The sequence below is a fragment of the Anomaloglossus baeobatrachus genome, chromosome 4 (genome assembly GCF_048569485.1).
Source record: "Anomaloglossus baeobatrachus isolate aAnoBae1 chromosome 4, aAnoBae1.hap1, whole genome shotgun sequence".
NCBI lineage: Eukaryota > Metazoa > Chordata > Amphibia > Anura > Aromobatidae > Anomaloglossus > Anomaloglossus baeobatrachus.
In genome coordinates, this window is record NC_134356.1 from 532724913 (window position 1) to 532742772 (window position 17860).

The 17860-nt window shown below is 49.1% G+C and overlaps 1 protein-coding gene across 1 annotated transcript in view; it reads left to right on the forward strand.

The window, feature by feature from the left end:
• The window catches only part of TICRR (TOPBP1 interacting checkpoint and replication regulator), a 181026-nt gene that overhangs the window by 96711 nt on the left and 66455 nt on the right, over nucleotides 1-17860 (forward strand). The window contains exons 11-15 of the mRNA XM_075345941.1: nucleotides 9724-9803; nucleotides 13617-13850; nucleotides 13946-14030; nucleotides 15860-15941; nucleotides 16134-16274. Of these exons, the coding sequence (XP_075202056.1) occupies nucleotides 9724-9803; nucleotides 13617-13850; nucleotides 13946-14030; nucleotides 15860-15941; nucleotides 16134-16274 (622 nt within the window). The remainder of the gene's footprint in view (nucleotides 1-9723; nucleotides 9804-13616; nucleotides 13851-13945; nucleotides 14031-15859; nucleotides 15942-16133; nucleotides 16275-17860) is intronic.

Below are 17860 nucleotides of genomic sequence, written 5' to 3' on the forward strand. Positions count from 1 at the left end.
CTTTCGCGCAGTTTCACCTGCGTCCTCTTCAATGGGACATCCTACGCAAATGGGACAGGAAGCCGACGTCCCTCGACAGGAACGTCTCCCTCTCTCAGGCGACCAAAGCTTCCCTTCGGTGGTGGCTTCTTCCCACTTCATTATCGAAGGGGAAATCCTTCCTACCCCCATCCTGGGAGGTGGTCACGACGGACGCGAGTCTGTCAGGGTGGGGAGCGGTTTTTCTCCACCACAGGGCTCAGGGTACGTGGACCCAGCAAGAGTCCTCGCTTCAGATCAATGTTCTGGAAATACGGGCAGTGTATCTTGCCCTGAAAGCGTTCCAGCAGTGGCTGGAAGGCAAGCAGATCAGAATTCAGTCGGACAATTCCACAGCGGTGGCATACATCAACCACCAAGGCGGCACACGCAGTCGGCAAGCCTTCCAGGAAGTCCGGCGGATTTTGATGTGGGTGGAAGCCACGGCCTCCACCATCTCTGCAGTTCACATTCCAGGCGTGGAAAACTGGGAAGCAGATTATCTCAGTCGCCAGGGCATGGACGCAGGGGAATGGTCCCTTCACCCGGACGTGTTTCAGGAGATCTGTTGCCGCTGGGGTGTGCCGGACGTCGACCTCATGGCGTCCCGGCACAACAACAAGGTACCGACGTTCATGGCACGGTCTCAAGATCCCAGAGCTCTGGCGGCAGACGCCTTAGTTCAGGATTGGTCGCAGTTTCAGCTCCCTTATGTGTTTCCTCCGCTGGCACTGTTGCCCAGAGTGTTACGCAAGATCAGGGCCGACTGCCGCCGCGTCATCCTCGTCGCTCCAGACTGGCCGAGGCGGTCGTGGTACCCGGATCTGTGGCATCTCACGGTCGGCCAACCGTGGGCACTACCAGACCGACCAGACTTGCTATCTCAAGGGCCGTTTTTCCATCTGAATTCTGCGGCCCTCAACCTGACTGTGTGGCCATTGAGTCCTGGATCCTAGCGTCTTCAGGGTTATCTCAAGACGTCATTGCCACTATGAGACAGGCTAGGAAACCAACGTCCGCCAAGATCTACCACAGGACGTGGAAAATTTTCCTGTCGTGGTGCTCTGCTCAGGGTTTTTCTCCCTGGCCTTTTGCCTTGCCCACTTTTCTGTCCTTCCTTCAATCTGGTCTGGAAAAGGGTTTGTCGCTCGGCTCCCTTAAGGGACAAGTCTCAGCGCTCTCTGTGTTTTTCCAGAAGCGCCTAGCCAGACTTCCACAGGTACGCACGTTCCTGCAGGGGGTTTGTCACATCGTTCCTCTTTACAAGCGGCCGTTAGAACCCTGGGATCTGAACAGGGTGCTGCTGGTTCTTCAGAAACCACCATTCGAGCCAATGAGAGATATTTCTCTCTCACGCCTTTCGCAGAAAGTGGTTTTTCTAGTAGCAGTCACTTCACTTCGGAGAGTGTCTGAGCTAGCAGCGCTGTCATGCAAAGCCCCTTTCCTGGTTTTTCACCAGGACAAGGTGGTTCTGCGTCCGGTTCCGGAATTTCTCCCTAAGGTGGTATCCCCCTTTCATCTCAATCAGGATATCTCCTTACCTTCTTTTTGTCCTCATCCAGTTCACCAATGTGAAAAGGATTTGCACTTGTTAGATCTGGTGAGAGCACTCAGACTCTACATTTCTCGTACGGCGCCCCTGCGCCGCTCGGATGCACTCTTTGTCCTTGTCGCTGGCCAGCGTAAAGGGTCACAGGCTTCCAAATCAACCTTGGCTCGGTGGATCAAGGAGCCAATTCTCGAAGCCTACCGTTCGGCTGGGCTTCCGGTTCCCTCAGGGCTGAAAGCCCATTCTACCAGAGCCGTGGGCGCGTCCTGGGCTTTGAGGCACCAGGCTACGGCTCAGCAGGTGTGTCAGGCGGCTACCTGGTCGAGCCTGCACACTTTCACGAAACACTATCAGGTGCATACCTATGCTTCGGCGGATGCCAGCCTAGGTAGACGAGTCCTTCAGGCGGCGGTTGCCCACCTGTAGGAAGAGGCCGTTTTACGGCTCTCTTACGAGGTATTATTTTACCCACCCAGGGACTGCTTTTGGACGTCCCAATTGTCTGGGTCTCCCAATGGAGCGACAAAGAAGAAGGGAATTTTGTTTACTTACCGTAAATTCCTTTTCTTCTAGCTCCAATTGGGAGACCCAGCGCCCGCCCCTGTTTTTTTGCGTACACATGTTGTTCATGTTGAATGGTTTCAGTTCTCCGATATTCCTTCGGATTGAAGTTACTTTAAACCAGTTTATAATTCTTTTTCCTCCTTCTTGCTTTTGCACCAAAACTGAGGAGCCCGTGGGAGCACGGGGGGTGTATAGGCAGAAGGGGAGGGGCTTAACACTTTTAAGTGTAATACTTTGTGCGGCCTCCGGAGGCATAGCCTATACACCCAATTGTCTGGGTCTCCCAATTGGAGCTAGAAGAAAAGGAATTTACGGTAAGTAAACAAAATTCCCTTCTTTATGGATATCTTTGAGAAATGGCTTTCTCCTTGCCACTCTTCCATAAAGGCCAGATTTGTGCAGTGTACGACTGATTGTTGTCCTATGGACAGACTCTCCCACCTCCGCTGTAGATCTCTGAAGTTCATCCAGAGTGATCATGGGCCTCTTGGCTGCATCTCTGATCAGTCTTCTCCTTGTTTGGATGGACGGCCGGGTCTTGGTAGATTTGCAGTGGTATGATACTCCTTCCATTTCGATATGATCGCTTGCACAGTGATCCTTGGGATGTTTAAAGTTTTCGAAATCTTTTTGCAACCAAATTTGGCTTTAAACGTCTCCACAACAGTATCACAGTCCAGCCTGTTGTGTTCCTTGGTCTTCATGATAGTCTCAGTGTTCTCTTTAAAACACAGAGAACATCACAGAGCTGGTGCATTTATACGGAGACTTGATTACACACAGGTGGCTTATATTTATCATCATCGGTCATTTAGGACAACATTGGATCATTCAGAGATCCTCAATGAACTTCTGGAGTGAGTTTGCTGCAGTGAAAGTAAAGGGGCCGAATAATATTGCACGCCCCAATTTTCAGTTTTTGTTTTTTTTTACAAAAATTTAAAATAAGCAAGTGTCCCACTTGTTGATTCACCATAAAATTTTCATTTTTTTTATCATTGTTTGAAGCCTGAAATGTGGGAAAAGGTTGAAAAATTCAAGGGAGCCGAATACTTTCACAAGGCACTGTATATATTTAAAAGGGGGTTTCTTCATCGTTCCTTATGGGAGACCCAGACCATGGGTGTATAGCTTCTGACTCCGGAGGACACACAAAGTACTACACTAAAAAGTGTAGCTCTTCCCTCCGAGCATATACACGCCCTGGATAACCAATTATAGCCAGTTCAATGCTTTGTGTTCAGGAGGCACACATCCACACATGCATTCTCATCTGATTTTGATTTTTTGGAAAAGAGTTTGAAGAAAAGCGGGTCCAATCCTGGACTCCCGGCATGTCCCTTCTCACCCCAGTGTCGGCGGTGTTGTTAAGATTGATTTCAGGGCTGGAGCCCTTCATGCCGTGCTCCTTCACCATCCCCTAGGGCTCTGGCTTGAAGTGGGAGCCAGCACGGTTCTTCCTGCCTTGCAGGAGACCGGTCTCCATCCGCAGCCCCTTTTGGATCCTGCCGGACGGAGCACTCATCCCTCAGGGACCTGGCCCTGCGTCTCACAAGCTAAGTATATGAGACGTGGTTATTGAGGGGTCCCTTGTACTTTATTGTTGGGGAAAGTGTGCTGTGTAACTATGCTGACATTTCCGGCCGGTTCTCTGGTTTTCACCGGAGAACCGCGCCGATGGTGCCTGCTAGCCGGCCGCATTGTTAAATTTAGGCCCCGGCTTCGCCTGAGGCCTACTTTCGTTTTCACTGCCCCTGCATGCCAATCATGCAGAGGGACAGTGCGGCTCCGCCCAGCGGCTGTTCAGCACAGGGAAGGGACACTCCTCTCTGAGGAAAGATTCCCTCCCCTGTATACCTCCTTTGCCCTCCAGTTCCCGCTCTTAGAGTTGGCCCCGCCCCCTCTCCTTGCTCCGGCGCCATTTTATCAGCGTTCTCACACTGATCGGAGCTGGCTGCAGCATCTCTTTGGGGGTCCGGTCTGTGGGATCTGGAGGGCTCACAAAACGGTCTGGTAAGCCACAACCTCTGGTTGTGGACCTTTATTATATACTCTCTGGGGGTCATTCTGGCTCAGAGCCCCCACTTCAGCAGCATGTCTCACAAGGAGCAAGGCTGTACTCTATATGCACTGCATGTAAGCTCGTACTGCCTGAACCGAGCACATATCCACATTGTGATGCCTGCTCTAACATGGTGGTGCCTCAGCCTGAGGTCTCATCCCCAGTGGTCCCTCCAGCTGCTCCGGCTCCGGTGGCTGAACCCCCGGCTTGGGTAGAATCCTTCTCCAAGTCTATCTCCCAGTCCTTTGCTGATTCCATGGGACAGCTGTCCCGGACTCTGCTGAGCATGCATCAGCCCCCCTCACAGGGTGCCCCTGCTGCTACGGCTCGCTCAGCAGAGCTCGCAGGGGATTCTTCATCTGGTCCCAGACCTCGTCCTCCTAAAAGGAGACGCAGGGGCTCCTCTCCTTCCTCGTCCCGCGGCTCTGATTCACGAGCTGAATCGCAGGACGAGGAGGATGCTTTTACTGTGGGCTCGGACGCTACCTCCATGTGCCCCATTGATCTCACCGAGGGTGATGCAGATGTTAGTGATTTGATTGCGTCCATTAATTCTGTACTGGACCTCAATCCACCAGTATCAGAGGAACAACCCTCTCTGGTAGAAAAACACCAGTTTACCTCACCTAAGAGAGCAAGGAGTGTGTTCTTTAACCACTCCAGTTTTCAGGCCACTGTGACCAATCCCAGGGCCTGTCCTGACAAACGCTTCCCAAAGCGTAGTTCTGATGACCGTTTTCCCTTTCCACCAGAGGTGATCAAGGAGTGGGCTCATTCACCAAAGGTAGACCCTCCAGTGTCTAGAATCTCAGCCCAGACAGTTGTATCTGTGGATGATGGCACCTCACTTAAGGATTCCACTGACCGCCAGGTTGACCTTCTGGCCAAATCTGTATATGAAGCGGCAGGGGCCTCGTTCTCCCCATCTTTTGCAGCAGTGTGGGCTCTTAGGGTACTTTCACACCTCCGGTTTTTCTTCTGCGGCACAATCCGGCACTTTGCAGGAAAATCGCAACCGTTTTTTTTTGCTGCCGGTTGCGATTTTCCTGCATAGACTTTAATTAGTGCCGCATGGCCTTGCGTTCCACCCGGTTTTTTGCCGCATGCGGCAGATTTAGCCGATGCGGCGGCCGGATGGAACGTTGCCTGACACGTTTTTTCGTGCGGCAAAAAAAACTGCATCGCGCCGCATTCGGCCGATGCGGCGCATCTCTCAATGCATGCCTATGGCGGCCGGATGCGGCGCGATGCGGCAAATACCGCATTCGGCCGCCGCATGCGGTTTTTGCCACTGCGCATGCACAGTAGCATGCCGCAAGCGGCAAAAACCGGGCGGGCCGCATGGGAAAAACTTATGCAAAGGATGCGGTGTTTTCACCGCATCCGTTGCATAGCTTGCACAGCCGGATTGAGCCGCAGGGCTCAAGCCGGATGTGTGAAAGTAGCCTTAAAGCCGTCTCTGCTTCTCTGGAGGAGATGCATTCCCTCACCAGGGTCTCTATGCCCGAAATGGTTGCCTTAACTTCCCAGGCTTCAGCCTTTTCATCCTATGCCATGTCTGCCATTCTGGAGGCTTCTCGCCACACGGCGGTGGCTTCGGCTAATTCCCTCGCTATCCGCAGGATCTTGTGGCTTCGAGAGTGGAAAGCAGACGCTTCTTCCAAGAAGTACCTTGCTGGGCTCCCATTTGCTGGGCCCCGGCTGTTCGGCGAACAACTGGATGAAATTATTAAGGAAGCTACTGGCGGGAAGAGTACTTCCTTGCCACAAACTAAAACCAGGAAACCTGTCCAGGGCAGGAACCAGTCGAGGTTTCGTTCCTTTCGTTCCTCTAACTGGTCATCCTCTAAGCCCTCAGCCTCGTCCACTAACTCAGCCAAGAACCGAAAACCCAGCTGGCGCACGAGGCCGCGTCCTCAGAAGGCCGCAGGAGCCACTGCCACTAAGGCAGCCTCCTCTTGACTATCTGGCCGTGCCAGCAACGTCCTTGGTCGGTGGCAGGCTCTCCCACTTTGGCGATGTGTGGTTTCAACACGTCTCCGATCAGTGGGTGCGGGATATCATCTCCCACGGCTACAGGATAGAATTCTCTTCCAGCCCGCCAAACAGATTTCTTTTCTGTCCACTCCCCCCTGCTCCAAGGCCGCCACCATCTCTCAGGCCGTGGCATCCTTGCAGGCCAACGGAGTAATTGTACCGGTTCCCGCCCGCGAACGGTTCAGAGGTTTCTACTCAAATCTCTTCCTAGTCCCCAAGTTCCTTCCGGCCCATCCTGGATCTCAAGCTTCTCAACAAGCATGTTCAGGTGCGGCACTTTCGCATAGAATCTCTGCGATCAGTCATTGCCTCAATGACCCAAGGAGATTTTCTAGCATCCATCGACATCAGAGATGCTTATTTGCATGTGCCAATTGCAGTTTCACACCAGCGTTGGCTACGTTTTGCAATCGGAGAGGAACATTTCCAATTCGTGGCTCTCCCCTTCAGGTTAGCCACGGCCCCTCGAGTATTCACCAAAGTCATGGCAGCAGTGGTTGCGGTTCTGCACCTCCAGGGGTTGGCAGTGATTCCTTACCTGGACGACCTTCTGGTCAAGGCTTCATCCAGTGCAGACTGTCAGCGGAGTGTCTCGCTCACTCTCGCCACTCTAGTCCAGTTCGGGTGGCTTGTCAATCTACCCAAGTCCACTCTGACTCCGACCCAGAGTCTTACGTACCTGGGGATGCAGTTCGAGACTTTGCCGGCACTTGTAAAGCTGCCCTTAGTCAAACAGCAGTCCCTTCATCTGGCGGTGCGCTCTTTGCTCAGGTCTCGCCGTCACTCCATCAGGCACCTAATGCAGGTGCTGGGTCAGATGGTGGCGTCAATGGAAGCGGTTCCCTTTGCCCAGTTCCATCTGCGTCCTCTGCAGCTGGACATTCTCCGCTGTTGGGACAAGCGGACTTACTCCTTGCACAGGTTGGTGGCTCTGTCGCCACAGACCAGGGGCTCCCTTCAGTGGTGGCTTCGGCCCCTCTCTCTGTCTCAGGGACGCTCCTTCCTGGCTCCGTCCTGGGTGATCCTCACCACGGACGCCAGTCTAACCGGCTGGGGAGCAGTATATCTCCACCACAGAGCGCAGGGCACTTGGACTCAGTCCGAATCAGCCCTCTCGATCAATGTGCTGGAAATCAGAGCTGTGCTTCTAGCTCTCTTAGCCTTTCACCATCTGTTGGCGGGCAAGCACATTCGAGTCCAGTCAGACAACGCGACTGCGGTTGCTTACATCAATCACCAGGGCGGGACACGCAGCCGCCTGGCAATGTTGGAGGTTCAACGCATCCTTCAGTGGACGGAGGACTCAAAGTCCTCCATATCCGCAGTCCACATCCCAGGCGTGGAAAACTGGGAGGCAGATTATCTCAGCCGCCAAACCGTGGACAGCGGCGAGTGGGCTCTGCATCCGGCAGTGTTTCGGACAATCTGCCGCAAGTGGGGCACTCCGGAAGTGGATCTAATGGCATCCCGGCACAACAACAAGGTTCCGGTTTACGTGGCTCGCTCCCACGATCCCCAGGCCATTGCAGCGGACGCGCTGGTTCAGGATTGGTCCCAGTTTCGTCTGTCTTGCGTGTTTCCCCCTCTAGCTCTCTTGCCCAGAGTCCTGCGCAAGATCAGAATGGAGGGCCGTCGGGTCATCCTCATTGCTCCAGACTGGCCCAGGCGAGCTTGGTACCCAGACCTGCTCCATCTGTCCGTAGAGGTGCCGTGGCATCTTCCGGACCGTCCAGACCTTCTCTCACGAGGTCCGTTTTTCCGCCAGAATTCTGCGGCTCTCAGATTGACGGCGTGGCTCTTGAGTCCTGGATCTTGACGACTTCTGGTATCCCTCCTGAAGTCATTTCCACTATGACTCGGGCCCGTAAGTCTTCCTCCGCCAAAATCTATCACAGGACTTGGAAGATTTTCCTGTCCTGGTGTCGCTCTTCAGGCCATGCTCCTTGGCCTTTTTCTCTGCCGACCCTCCTGTCCTTTCTACAGTCCGGTCTGCAGCTAGGACTATCCCTCAATTCCCTCAAGGGACAGGTCTCGGCTCTGTCAGTATTGTTCCAGCGGCGTATCGCCCGGCTGGCTCAGGCGCGCACCTTCATGCAGGGCGCATCTCATATCATTCCGCCTTACCGGCGGCCTTTGGATCCCTGGGACCTTAATCTGGTCCTCACGGCCTTGCAGAAACCCCCTTTTGAGCCACTTAGGGAGGTTTCTTTGTCCCGTTTTTCACAAAGTGGTCTTTCTAGTGGCCATAACTTCCCTCAGGAGAGTCTCTGATTTGGCTGCTCTCTCTTCGGAGTCACCTTTTTTGGTTTTTCATCAAGACAAGGTGGTTCTCCGTCCGACTCCGGACTTTCTTCCTAAGGTGGTCTCTCCTTTCCACCTTAACCAGGATATTTCCCTGCCTTCCTTTTGTCCGGCTTCTGTTCATCGCTTTGAGAAAGCGTTGCATACTCTGGATCTGGTGCGGGCGCTCCGGATCTATGTGTCTCGCACCGCTGCTCTTAGGCGGTGCACCTCTCTTTTTGTGCTGACCTCAGGTCGGCGTAAGGGCCTCTCGGCTTCTAAGCCGACCCTAGCTCGTTGGATTAGGTCGGCCATTTCCGATGCCTACTAGAGTACTCAGGTGCCTCCCCCGCCGGGGATCAAGGCACACTCGACCAGAGCTGTCGGTGCCTCTTAGGCTTTCAGGCACCAGGCTACGGCTCAGCAGGTCTGTCAGGCTGCCACTTGGACTAGTCTGCATACCTTTTCAAAGCACTACCAAGTGCATGCTCATGCTTCGGCAGATGCGAGCTTGGGCAGACGCATCCTTCAGGCGGCTGTCGCCCATTTGTGAAGTTAGGTTTCGCCTACTTCTCAGTTTTCTGTTTATTCCCACCCATGGACTGCTTTGAGACGTCCCATGGTCTGGGTCTCCCATAAGGAACGATGAAGAAAAAGAGAATTTTGTTTACGTACCGTAAATTCTTTTTCTTATAGTTCCGTAATGGGAGACCCAGCACCCTCCCTGTTGCCTGTTGGCAGTTTTCTTGTTCCGTGTGTTTTCACCGGCTGTTGTTGTAGACAGTCTCCGGTTGTTCCGGTTCTTGCTCTATTCCTACTTGTGGGTGGCTGTCCTCCTTCAGCTTTTGCACTAAACTGGCTATAATTGGTTATCCAGGGGGTGTATATGCTCGGAGGGAGGAGCTACACTTTTTAGTGTAGTACTTTGTGTGTCCTCCGGAGGCAGAAGCTATACACCCATGGTCTGGGTCTCCCATTACGGAACTATAAGAAAAAGAATTTACGGTAAGTAAACAAAATTCTCTTTTTCCTGCTACACCTTATCTCAGCTTAAATATGACGTACTGCTGAATATGTTGAAGCTATATAAATTTATTATTTCCGTATGTTGTTGGAGGTAGAGGTTTTTAAATTGTGATTCATTAACAAAATAGTTGTACTTTTGTATTCAGTTGTTTTGCAAGTTCATTTATTTTCATTCTTTTGTTTGTAGATTACGGATATGCTTCGAATTATTTCACTGACAGAAGATCCCTCATATATGACCAAATTTTTGGCAGGAGTCTTGACAGAGTATGTGCTTCACTTAAAATGTATATCATTTTTTTGTATGTTATTAAAGGAATAGTTCAATTTATGGCATATTTACAGGATATGCCATAAAGGGGCCTGCATGTTTTATAGCATATCCTGGTAATATGATGGAATTTTACTAGATGGGAATTCCCTTCAACACAGATTTTACTGTCATTGATAACAAAGGAAGGGGTTAGGTTAAAGCTCACCACTGTTTCTGCGGACCCACAGGTGCATGGAGGTGGCTGGCAATCACAAAACAATTAAAAAAAAAAAAACCCAGTAAATTCCATAAAATATTTGTTACTCCTTTATTCAAAAATCACATGCATATTAAAATCTTGCGCGTACCCATGATGTAGACCCTATTAGGCCCCAGATAAAGAATAAACGGTACAAAACAGAGCACACGCTAACGTATGCTCCATTACAGTAGTCAATGGCCCTGCCGGTGCATGCGCCCGAAACACGCTTTGCGGGGTGGAGGAGGGGCAGTTCGGGCGGATGCCACGAGGATGCCACCTGTGAACGTAAGGCAAAATGCAGTGTGAAAGGAGCCTAACCCAGACAAAGGCATTTAAGTTAGGTTCCCAGTAGATTGAAATCAACTTGCTGTTGGTTACTTGGCCGACTGACATTGGTCAATACATAAGGTTAGGTGAGTATTCTTTTTTTTTTTTTTTTTTTTTTTTTTTTTTTTATTTATTTAATATTCCTATAGCAGTAATGCGTTATCTGCGTTCCCTTATTCACTATTAGCATTCCAGAGCCTAATGTCAGTATGTTGTAGTTGTGTTTTCAGCTGGCACCTGTTGGATGTATAGGTCAGTCTTTTTGATATACTCTCAGATTTAAGGGCATAAAAATTCAAAGTTTGGAAGTTGCAAAATTTTCGCTACATTTCCGATATTTTCACAAATGCAAAAATGATCTTAACCCCTTAATGACCGCATGCCATACTGATACATCCTAAGCCATATAGGTGTAATCACCTGCGGCTGCTGCAGCGAGCTGGTGGTGATTCCTGCACGTGTCAGCTAATTTGAACAACTGAGATGTGTGCCTCGCAGGCGTGGGTGGATCCATGATTCACCCGCGCATGTTGACTTCTTAAATGGCGCTGTCAAAATGTGACGGCTCGATGTAAATACCGGCCGCGGTAAATCTTCACTCACCCGGCTCCTTCGGCGGCACTGTGACGTGATCACTGTGAGCCAAAGGTTGCCATGGTAGCACAGGGTCATGTAATGACTCCTGTAGCTCACATGACTCACTTCCTGTAACACTCAGCAGAGCAGCCGCTGTACAGAAGACGAGCATTTCTCCTGTTCTGAGCTGTGCAGCTCTGGTCATGAGAAATGAACCAGTGACCAGACTGCTGATTCTTATAGTTCCATAGGGGGACTAGTAAAATTTAAAAAAAAAAAAACTAAGTTCAAATCATCCCCTTTTCGCGACATTGAAAATTAAAGGGAACCTGTCAGGTCCCTTATGCGTTCTAACCTAGAAGCAGGGTGATGTGTGGCCTAGAACCCCTTCCTACCCATCCCTGTGTTGTAATGGTGTGTAATATGAATGTATAAAAATGTTTTATTACTTACATGTTCCCTATGTAAATGATCAGAGCATATAGTCCCCTGGGTGTCTCATCACCCTGTGGGCATTTGCATGGTTTCTGTGGTATCACGCCCCTGTGAATATGATACCATGGATTTACATGAGTGACGTCCCCGTCGCTCCTTGATATCCCACATGTGTGAGCTTACAATTCCCGCAGCCTTGTTTTCCGTGTGCTTGCTTCTCTGCTTCAGACGCGCATGCTTAGAAGGCTCCTGCGGTTCCGATCAAAAGTACATTTTTTTGGTCGCCACAAAATGCAATAACAGGCGATCAAAACATACCATCTGCGTAAAAATGGTATCATTAAAGTCAGCTCGAGACGCAAAAAATAAGCCATCACTGAAACATAGATCCCAAAAAAGGAAAACTACAGGTCGCGTAAAATGGCGCAAAAAGTGTGCCGCTTTTTTAGGACAAATGTCTAATATTTTTTTTTTTTTTTATAATTCTTAGGTTTTACTTGTTTGGTGTCTACAAACTCGCACTGACCTGAGGCATCTCACACACATCAGTTGCACCATATAGTGAACACTGAATAAAATATTCCCAAAACAATTGTGCAATCGTACTTTTTTTTTTTTTTGCAATTTTTCTGCACTCGGATTTTCTTCGCAGTTTTCCAGTACACGTTATGGTAAAACTTATGGTTTCATTTAAAAGTGCAACTCATTCTGCAAAAAGAAGCCCTCATATGGCAAGATTAATGGAAAAATAAAAAGTTATGGCTCTCTGAAGAATGGTAGCAAAAAAGAAAAAATCGGCCGGGGATAAAGGGGTTAAATTTACAACTATCAAAGTACAAGATGTCTCAAAAAAAACAGTCAGAATCACTAGGATCTGTTAAAGCGTTCCAGAGTTATAACCTGTCAAAGTGACACTGGTCAGAATTGGAAAAAAATTGGCCTGGTCATGAAGGTGAAGACCAGGTCTAGGAGTAAAGGGGTTAAGTGTTCATATTGCAGCGTTTAACCTGTATAATTGGTGGGAAATAAAGCATTTAGTCAAGATGCTCCCTACGTCAGTGCCTGCTTTCTTCCATATGTACTTTTTGGAATTAGTTCCAGTTGCTTTGCAACTTAAAAGTAAGTACGTTGGATTACTGCGCAATGTCTGTATTAAAGACTACAGGTTCTTACCTTGTTACATAAATTCACTCTACATGTGTCCAATGGTTACCGAATTAAAGGGAACCTGTCATCAGAAATTTAGCTTGAAACCTAAATGTTTCCCCCTCTGCAGCTCCTGGGCTGCATTCTAGCAATGTTCCTGTTGTTTGTGCCCCCTTTCTGACCAAAATAAAGACTTTATAGAGTGGTACCTTTTTTGTATTCAAATCTTGATAGTGGTACACGGGGGCGGGCTCTCTGGTGTCCGTTAGTCTGCTTCCTGTCGCTTTAGGCCGTCCCCATCACTCCATTTCATATCTCAGGACGCTGCCCACTGCACCCGATGTGCTATGCACGTGAGGACCGCTGGTCACGTGTGTCGCAGGCACGAGGTTATGGGCGCTGCTGAGATTGCATCGCAAGTGCCCGCCCATTATCTCGTGGCCACGCTCTCCCCTCTGCCACCAGCGTTCTGTGCAAGCGCTGGCCAGATGACCCGACGTCACCTCTTTCCCATCTTACCCTGCAGCAGGAAATAGATGGGAGGACCGGAGCAGGCCACCACAGGTTACGAGAGGTGACATCGGGTCATCTGGCCAGCGCTTGCGCAGAACACTGGAGGCAGAGGGGAAAGGGCGGGCACGAGATGATGGGCGGGCACTTGCGATGCAATCACAGCGCCGCCCATAATCTCGTGCCTGCGACACATGTGACCAGCGGTCCTCGCGTGCGCGGCACCTCGGGCGCAGTGGGCGGCGTCCTGAAGTATGGAATGGAGCGATGGGGGACGGCCTAAAGCGACAGGAGGCAGAATAACAGACACCAGAGAGCCTGCCCCCGTGTACCATTATCAAGATTTCAATACAAAAAGGTACCCCTTTACAAAGTCTTTATTTTGGTCAGAAAGAGGGCACATAAACAGGAACATTGCTAGAATGCAGCCCAGGAGCTACAGAGGGGGAAACTTTTAGGTTTCAAGCTAAATTTCTGATGACAGGTTCCCTTTAATATTGCAATTACTTACTTAATACTAAATTGTAAGACCAAATTCATAGCGCCTTTCACATTTGTATTTTACTTGCAGGTACCTAGGAAGTATACCCAAAATCTTGGCAGACATCCACTTTTGTCTTGGGACACAGATTCCAGAAGAGTTGAAATTGGTTCTTCCTGCAGATGGGGAGGATTCTTTCTTACTAGATGGCCAAACGCCCATGTTTTCCCAGCCATCTATCGCCAGGGTGCCAAGTGTTCCTCAGGCAATAAATGAGGAAGATCAGCTTGAAGAACTGCGAACAAGATCTGCTAAAAAAAGAAGGTAGGTTTTTATTGAATCCACTTTGGTAGCAATATATATAGAATTATAGTGTAGTTCTTAATATCAACCTGCATGATTTATACTTTTTCCTAAAGAACAAGCACAATGTCAAGACACAGGAGTTTAGCAGAGTCCTCACAGAGTTTACTGCAAATTAAACTTCCAAAGAAGCCACTTAAGGTAAGAATGACATTAAGGAGCTTTTCTCAACAAAATTCTCTACATTTGATATAAAGTTTTCATGACTTACCGTATTTTTCGCTTTATAAGACGCACCTGATTATAAGACGCACCTAGGTTTTGGAGGAGGAAAATTTTAAAAAAAAATTGAGCCAAATAGTGTGCTAGAACATTTTAATAAAATGATGACTTACTATTATGGGGGACCTGTGGATGACGCACTGCTATGGGGGACCTGTGGATGACGCACTGCTATGGGGGACCTGTGGATGACGCACTGCTATGGGGGACCTGTGGATGACGCACTATTATGGGGACCTGTGGATGATGCACTGTTATGTGGGATCCGTGGATGACACGGCTATGGGGGACCTGCATGATGCACTTTTATGGGGATCTGGGACTACCACCCCCCTCATCCTCAGGAATACACCCATGTACTGTATACCATACATGGCTGTATTCTGAAAGATGAGGGGGGTTGTAGTTACATTTACACTTTGGCCACTACATTAGTCCCTCCCTGGAGTGTTTACAATAAAGGACTACAGCCCCCATCATCCTTCAGAATACACCGATTGATACAGTATATTCTGAAGGCTGATGATGGGGTTGTGTTCCCCTTCAGTGTTTTTTGCTCACCTATTAGGACCCTTCGTTCAACTGACAACACTTTGTCAGGCTCAGATCACTGATTGGTGGAGGCAGCTCTGCAGAAGTTGTCTCCACCAATCAGCATCCAGCCCTAGCGAGGAGAGGGAGAATCGTTCTTCTCTCTCCTCTTTCTTATGATAGTCTCCGTCTGCTGCGGAGATCTAAAATGGAGCCCGCGCATGCGCAGATCGCGATCTTCGAGAGCCGCGATCTCTATCTGCGCCTGCGTAGCCTCCGACGCGATGAACTTCAGGAAAATGGCTACGGAAGGCAGCGCATGCGCAGATGGAGATCTCGCTTCTCTGAGATCTCCATCTGCGTCACCTCCGCCATTTTCCGGAAGTCGCGTTGGAGGCAGCGCAGGCGCAGATAAAGATTTCAGCTATGGCGGCCGCCACCGCAGCGATTGCTGGGGGATCCATGGCAGCCACCACCGCAGCCGATTGCCGGGGGATCCATGGTGACCGCCACCGCAGCCGATTGCCGGGGGATCTATGGCGGCCGCCACCGCAGCGATTGCCGGGGGATCCATGGCGGCCGCCACCGCAGCCGATTGCCGGGGGATCCATGGCGGCCGCCACCGCAGCCGATTGCCGGGGGATCCATGGCGGCCGCCACCGCAGCCGATTGCCGGGGGATCCATGGCGGCCGCCACCGCAGCCGATTGCCGGGGGATCCATGGTGGCCGCCACCGCAGCCGATTGCCGGGGGATCCATGGCGGCCGCCACCGCAGCCGATTGCCGCGGGATCCATGGCGGCCGTCTCCGCTCCAGCAGCAGCACCAGCACCAGCCTCCTGTGACTCACTCCACCGCTGCATCACTGCCCGGTAAGTTACATTCACTTTGTAAGACGCACCCCTATTTTCCCCACAATTTTGGGGTAAAAAAAAGTGCGTCTTATAAAGCGAAAAATACGGTACATTGAAAATTGCAACTTCTGCTGCTGGTAAATGCTGAGAATAGGAAAGAGTCCTTTTATAACATGTTAGAAAGAAGCAAACATTTCACATCAGAGCTGTATGAAACGTGTGTTTTTTGGAGTGAAATAAATCCTTTTTGTTTGGGTTCACAGTTGCTCATTTTAGGTTCTGTCTGTATGTCAGTGTGATGTCTATAGTCCGGTTATGTGTTGTGTTTTCTAAGTTAAAATATGCATGCTGCCTTTTGTTTTAGGCGAGCTCAAGCATTTATCCCGTGGTACTGGTGGAAAAATTGAAGTTGCCTTTACCAATGCAAATCCAGAAAGATGGTGAAGGTAAGCAGTCACACTTTACATGTCATCCACTTATCTAGTAACAAATGGGTCTGTAGTTGAAATCTTTAAAATGTAATTACACTTTCCCAGCTTTCATAAAATACTAGTCGGCAAGCTCCAAAGAATGAGATGGACAGACATATGTATAATATAGACAAACGTATATATGTCGTTACTTTTTAACGGTTTCAGCCACAAAAGCAAGAAGAAATTTATTTGTTCAAGAGAATCGTTCTTCCACAAGGAGAGGGGCTAAGATGCCACGAAGTCAGTCAGTATCTGCAGTGGAGGGTCTGAAGCCGAAACGTAGCAAGAGTCAAGAAAGCACCAAAGGTAACGTTTTAAAAGATCTTCCGGTCTTGACTGTTTTTAAACACCTAGTAAATACATTTTGAGTAGGGAAATCGTCTATTAAAATAATGGTTATCCTCCTTTTGCAAGCATTAGGATTATCATGAGAACTTCCTATGCCACTGGTTATTAATGGCCCTTTTTTGGGCATTTCTATTTAAGCCTATTGGAGAATTCTATAAGGGTATGTTTACATTGTAAAACTGCTGTGGACATTGTACATAATCAGATTATCAAGTACATACATGCATTGACCAAATTAGATACCGAAGTCTTGGACAATTTTCTTATGTACATGGCTTTACTGGGCTGGTGATAGGAGTACATGCTGTCCAATCCTTGTCCAATGGTATGCCTAATCTTTTATCCTTCTCTCAATCTAGCCTATAACCGCTTATGTGATGTGAACATTGCACTCTACATCCTGAAGAATCATAGATTAAAAATTACTGATGCTAGTTAAAGGGGTTGCCAACTATTCCGTTAAATACTTATCAATTGCTGTGTTCTCCTGTGTAAAGTTACAGCTTATACTCTTCTCCGGTGCAGACACCATTCCAATAATGTCGGTGCCTGCACATTCGTGGCTCTTGTGACTTTCCTTCGTCACATGACTCATGCAGCCAATCAGCAGATACTTTAGTCGCACGTCCTTTGGACTCAACAAACATCAGGAAGAAGTGAATTTGCTGCTGGCTTCTCAATGTCCGTTGACTAATGGACATGAGGGTGAAGAAGCAACTTATTGGTTTCAGGTCTCTTGTGGCACACAAGAGCCCAGGTATTAACCTCATTTGAACCGTGCTACCACTGGAGGTGAATATATGCTATTTCTTTATTCTCGCATGTATGATTATAGAGATGGGATTGCCAGAGTAGTGGATCACCCATTTAAGTAAAAGTTAAAATATTGAAATATAATTTATAATCTAGTAGTGGCAAAGCGCTGGCTCTGTGCGCGCTGGCTCGCTTCACACTGCCATCAGAGGCTGTTTAAAGCGCTTAACAGCAATTCTATGATATTTAGTGGCAAGACTCGTGCAGCATACATCAGTTTTCTTGCCATCAAAACAAACAAGTGCAGCCTACCAGTCTGGTCCTTGACCACTTTGTGACTTTTGTTAGTAATTAAAGCCATCAAGCAAATGTGGACAGAGCCTTTTTCTTTTATGGGGTCACCTAGGTAAAGCAGTTGTCCAGGGTTGGATAAACATGACTACTTTCTTCACAAAACAGCACCCCAAACGTTTGTGGTAGTATTACAGCCCAGTTTTGTTCACACGAGTGGTGCTGAGCAATAATACCCCAAACAACTCATTGACAGATGCGGTTCTGTCTCTATAAAAAAGTGGCTTTGTTTCTCTAAGGCTACTTTCACACATCAGTTTTTTCTTTGTCGCTCTATTGGGAGACCCAGACAATTGGGTGTATAGGCTATGCCTCCGGAGGCCGCACAAAGTATTACACTTAAAAGTGTTAAGCCCCTCCCCTTCTGCCTATACACCCCACGGGCTCCTCAGTTTTTTGCTTTGTGCGAAGGAGGTCAGACACGCACAGCACAGCTCCAC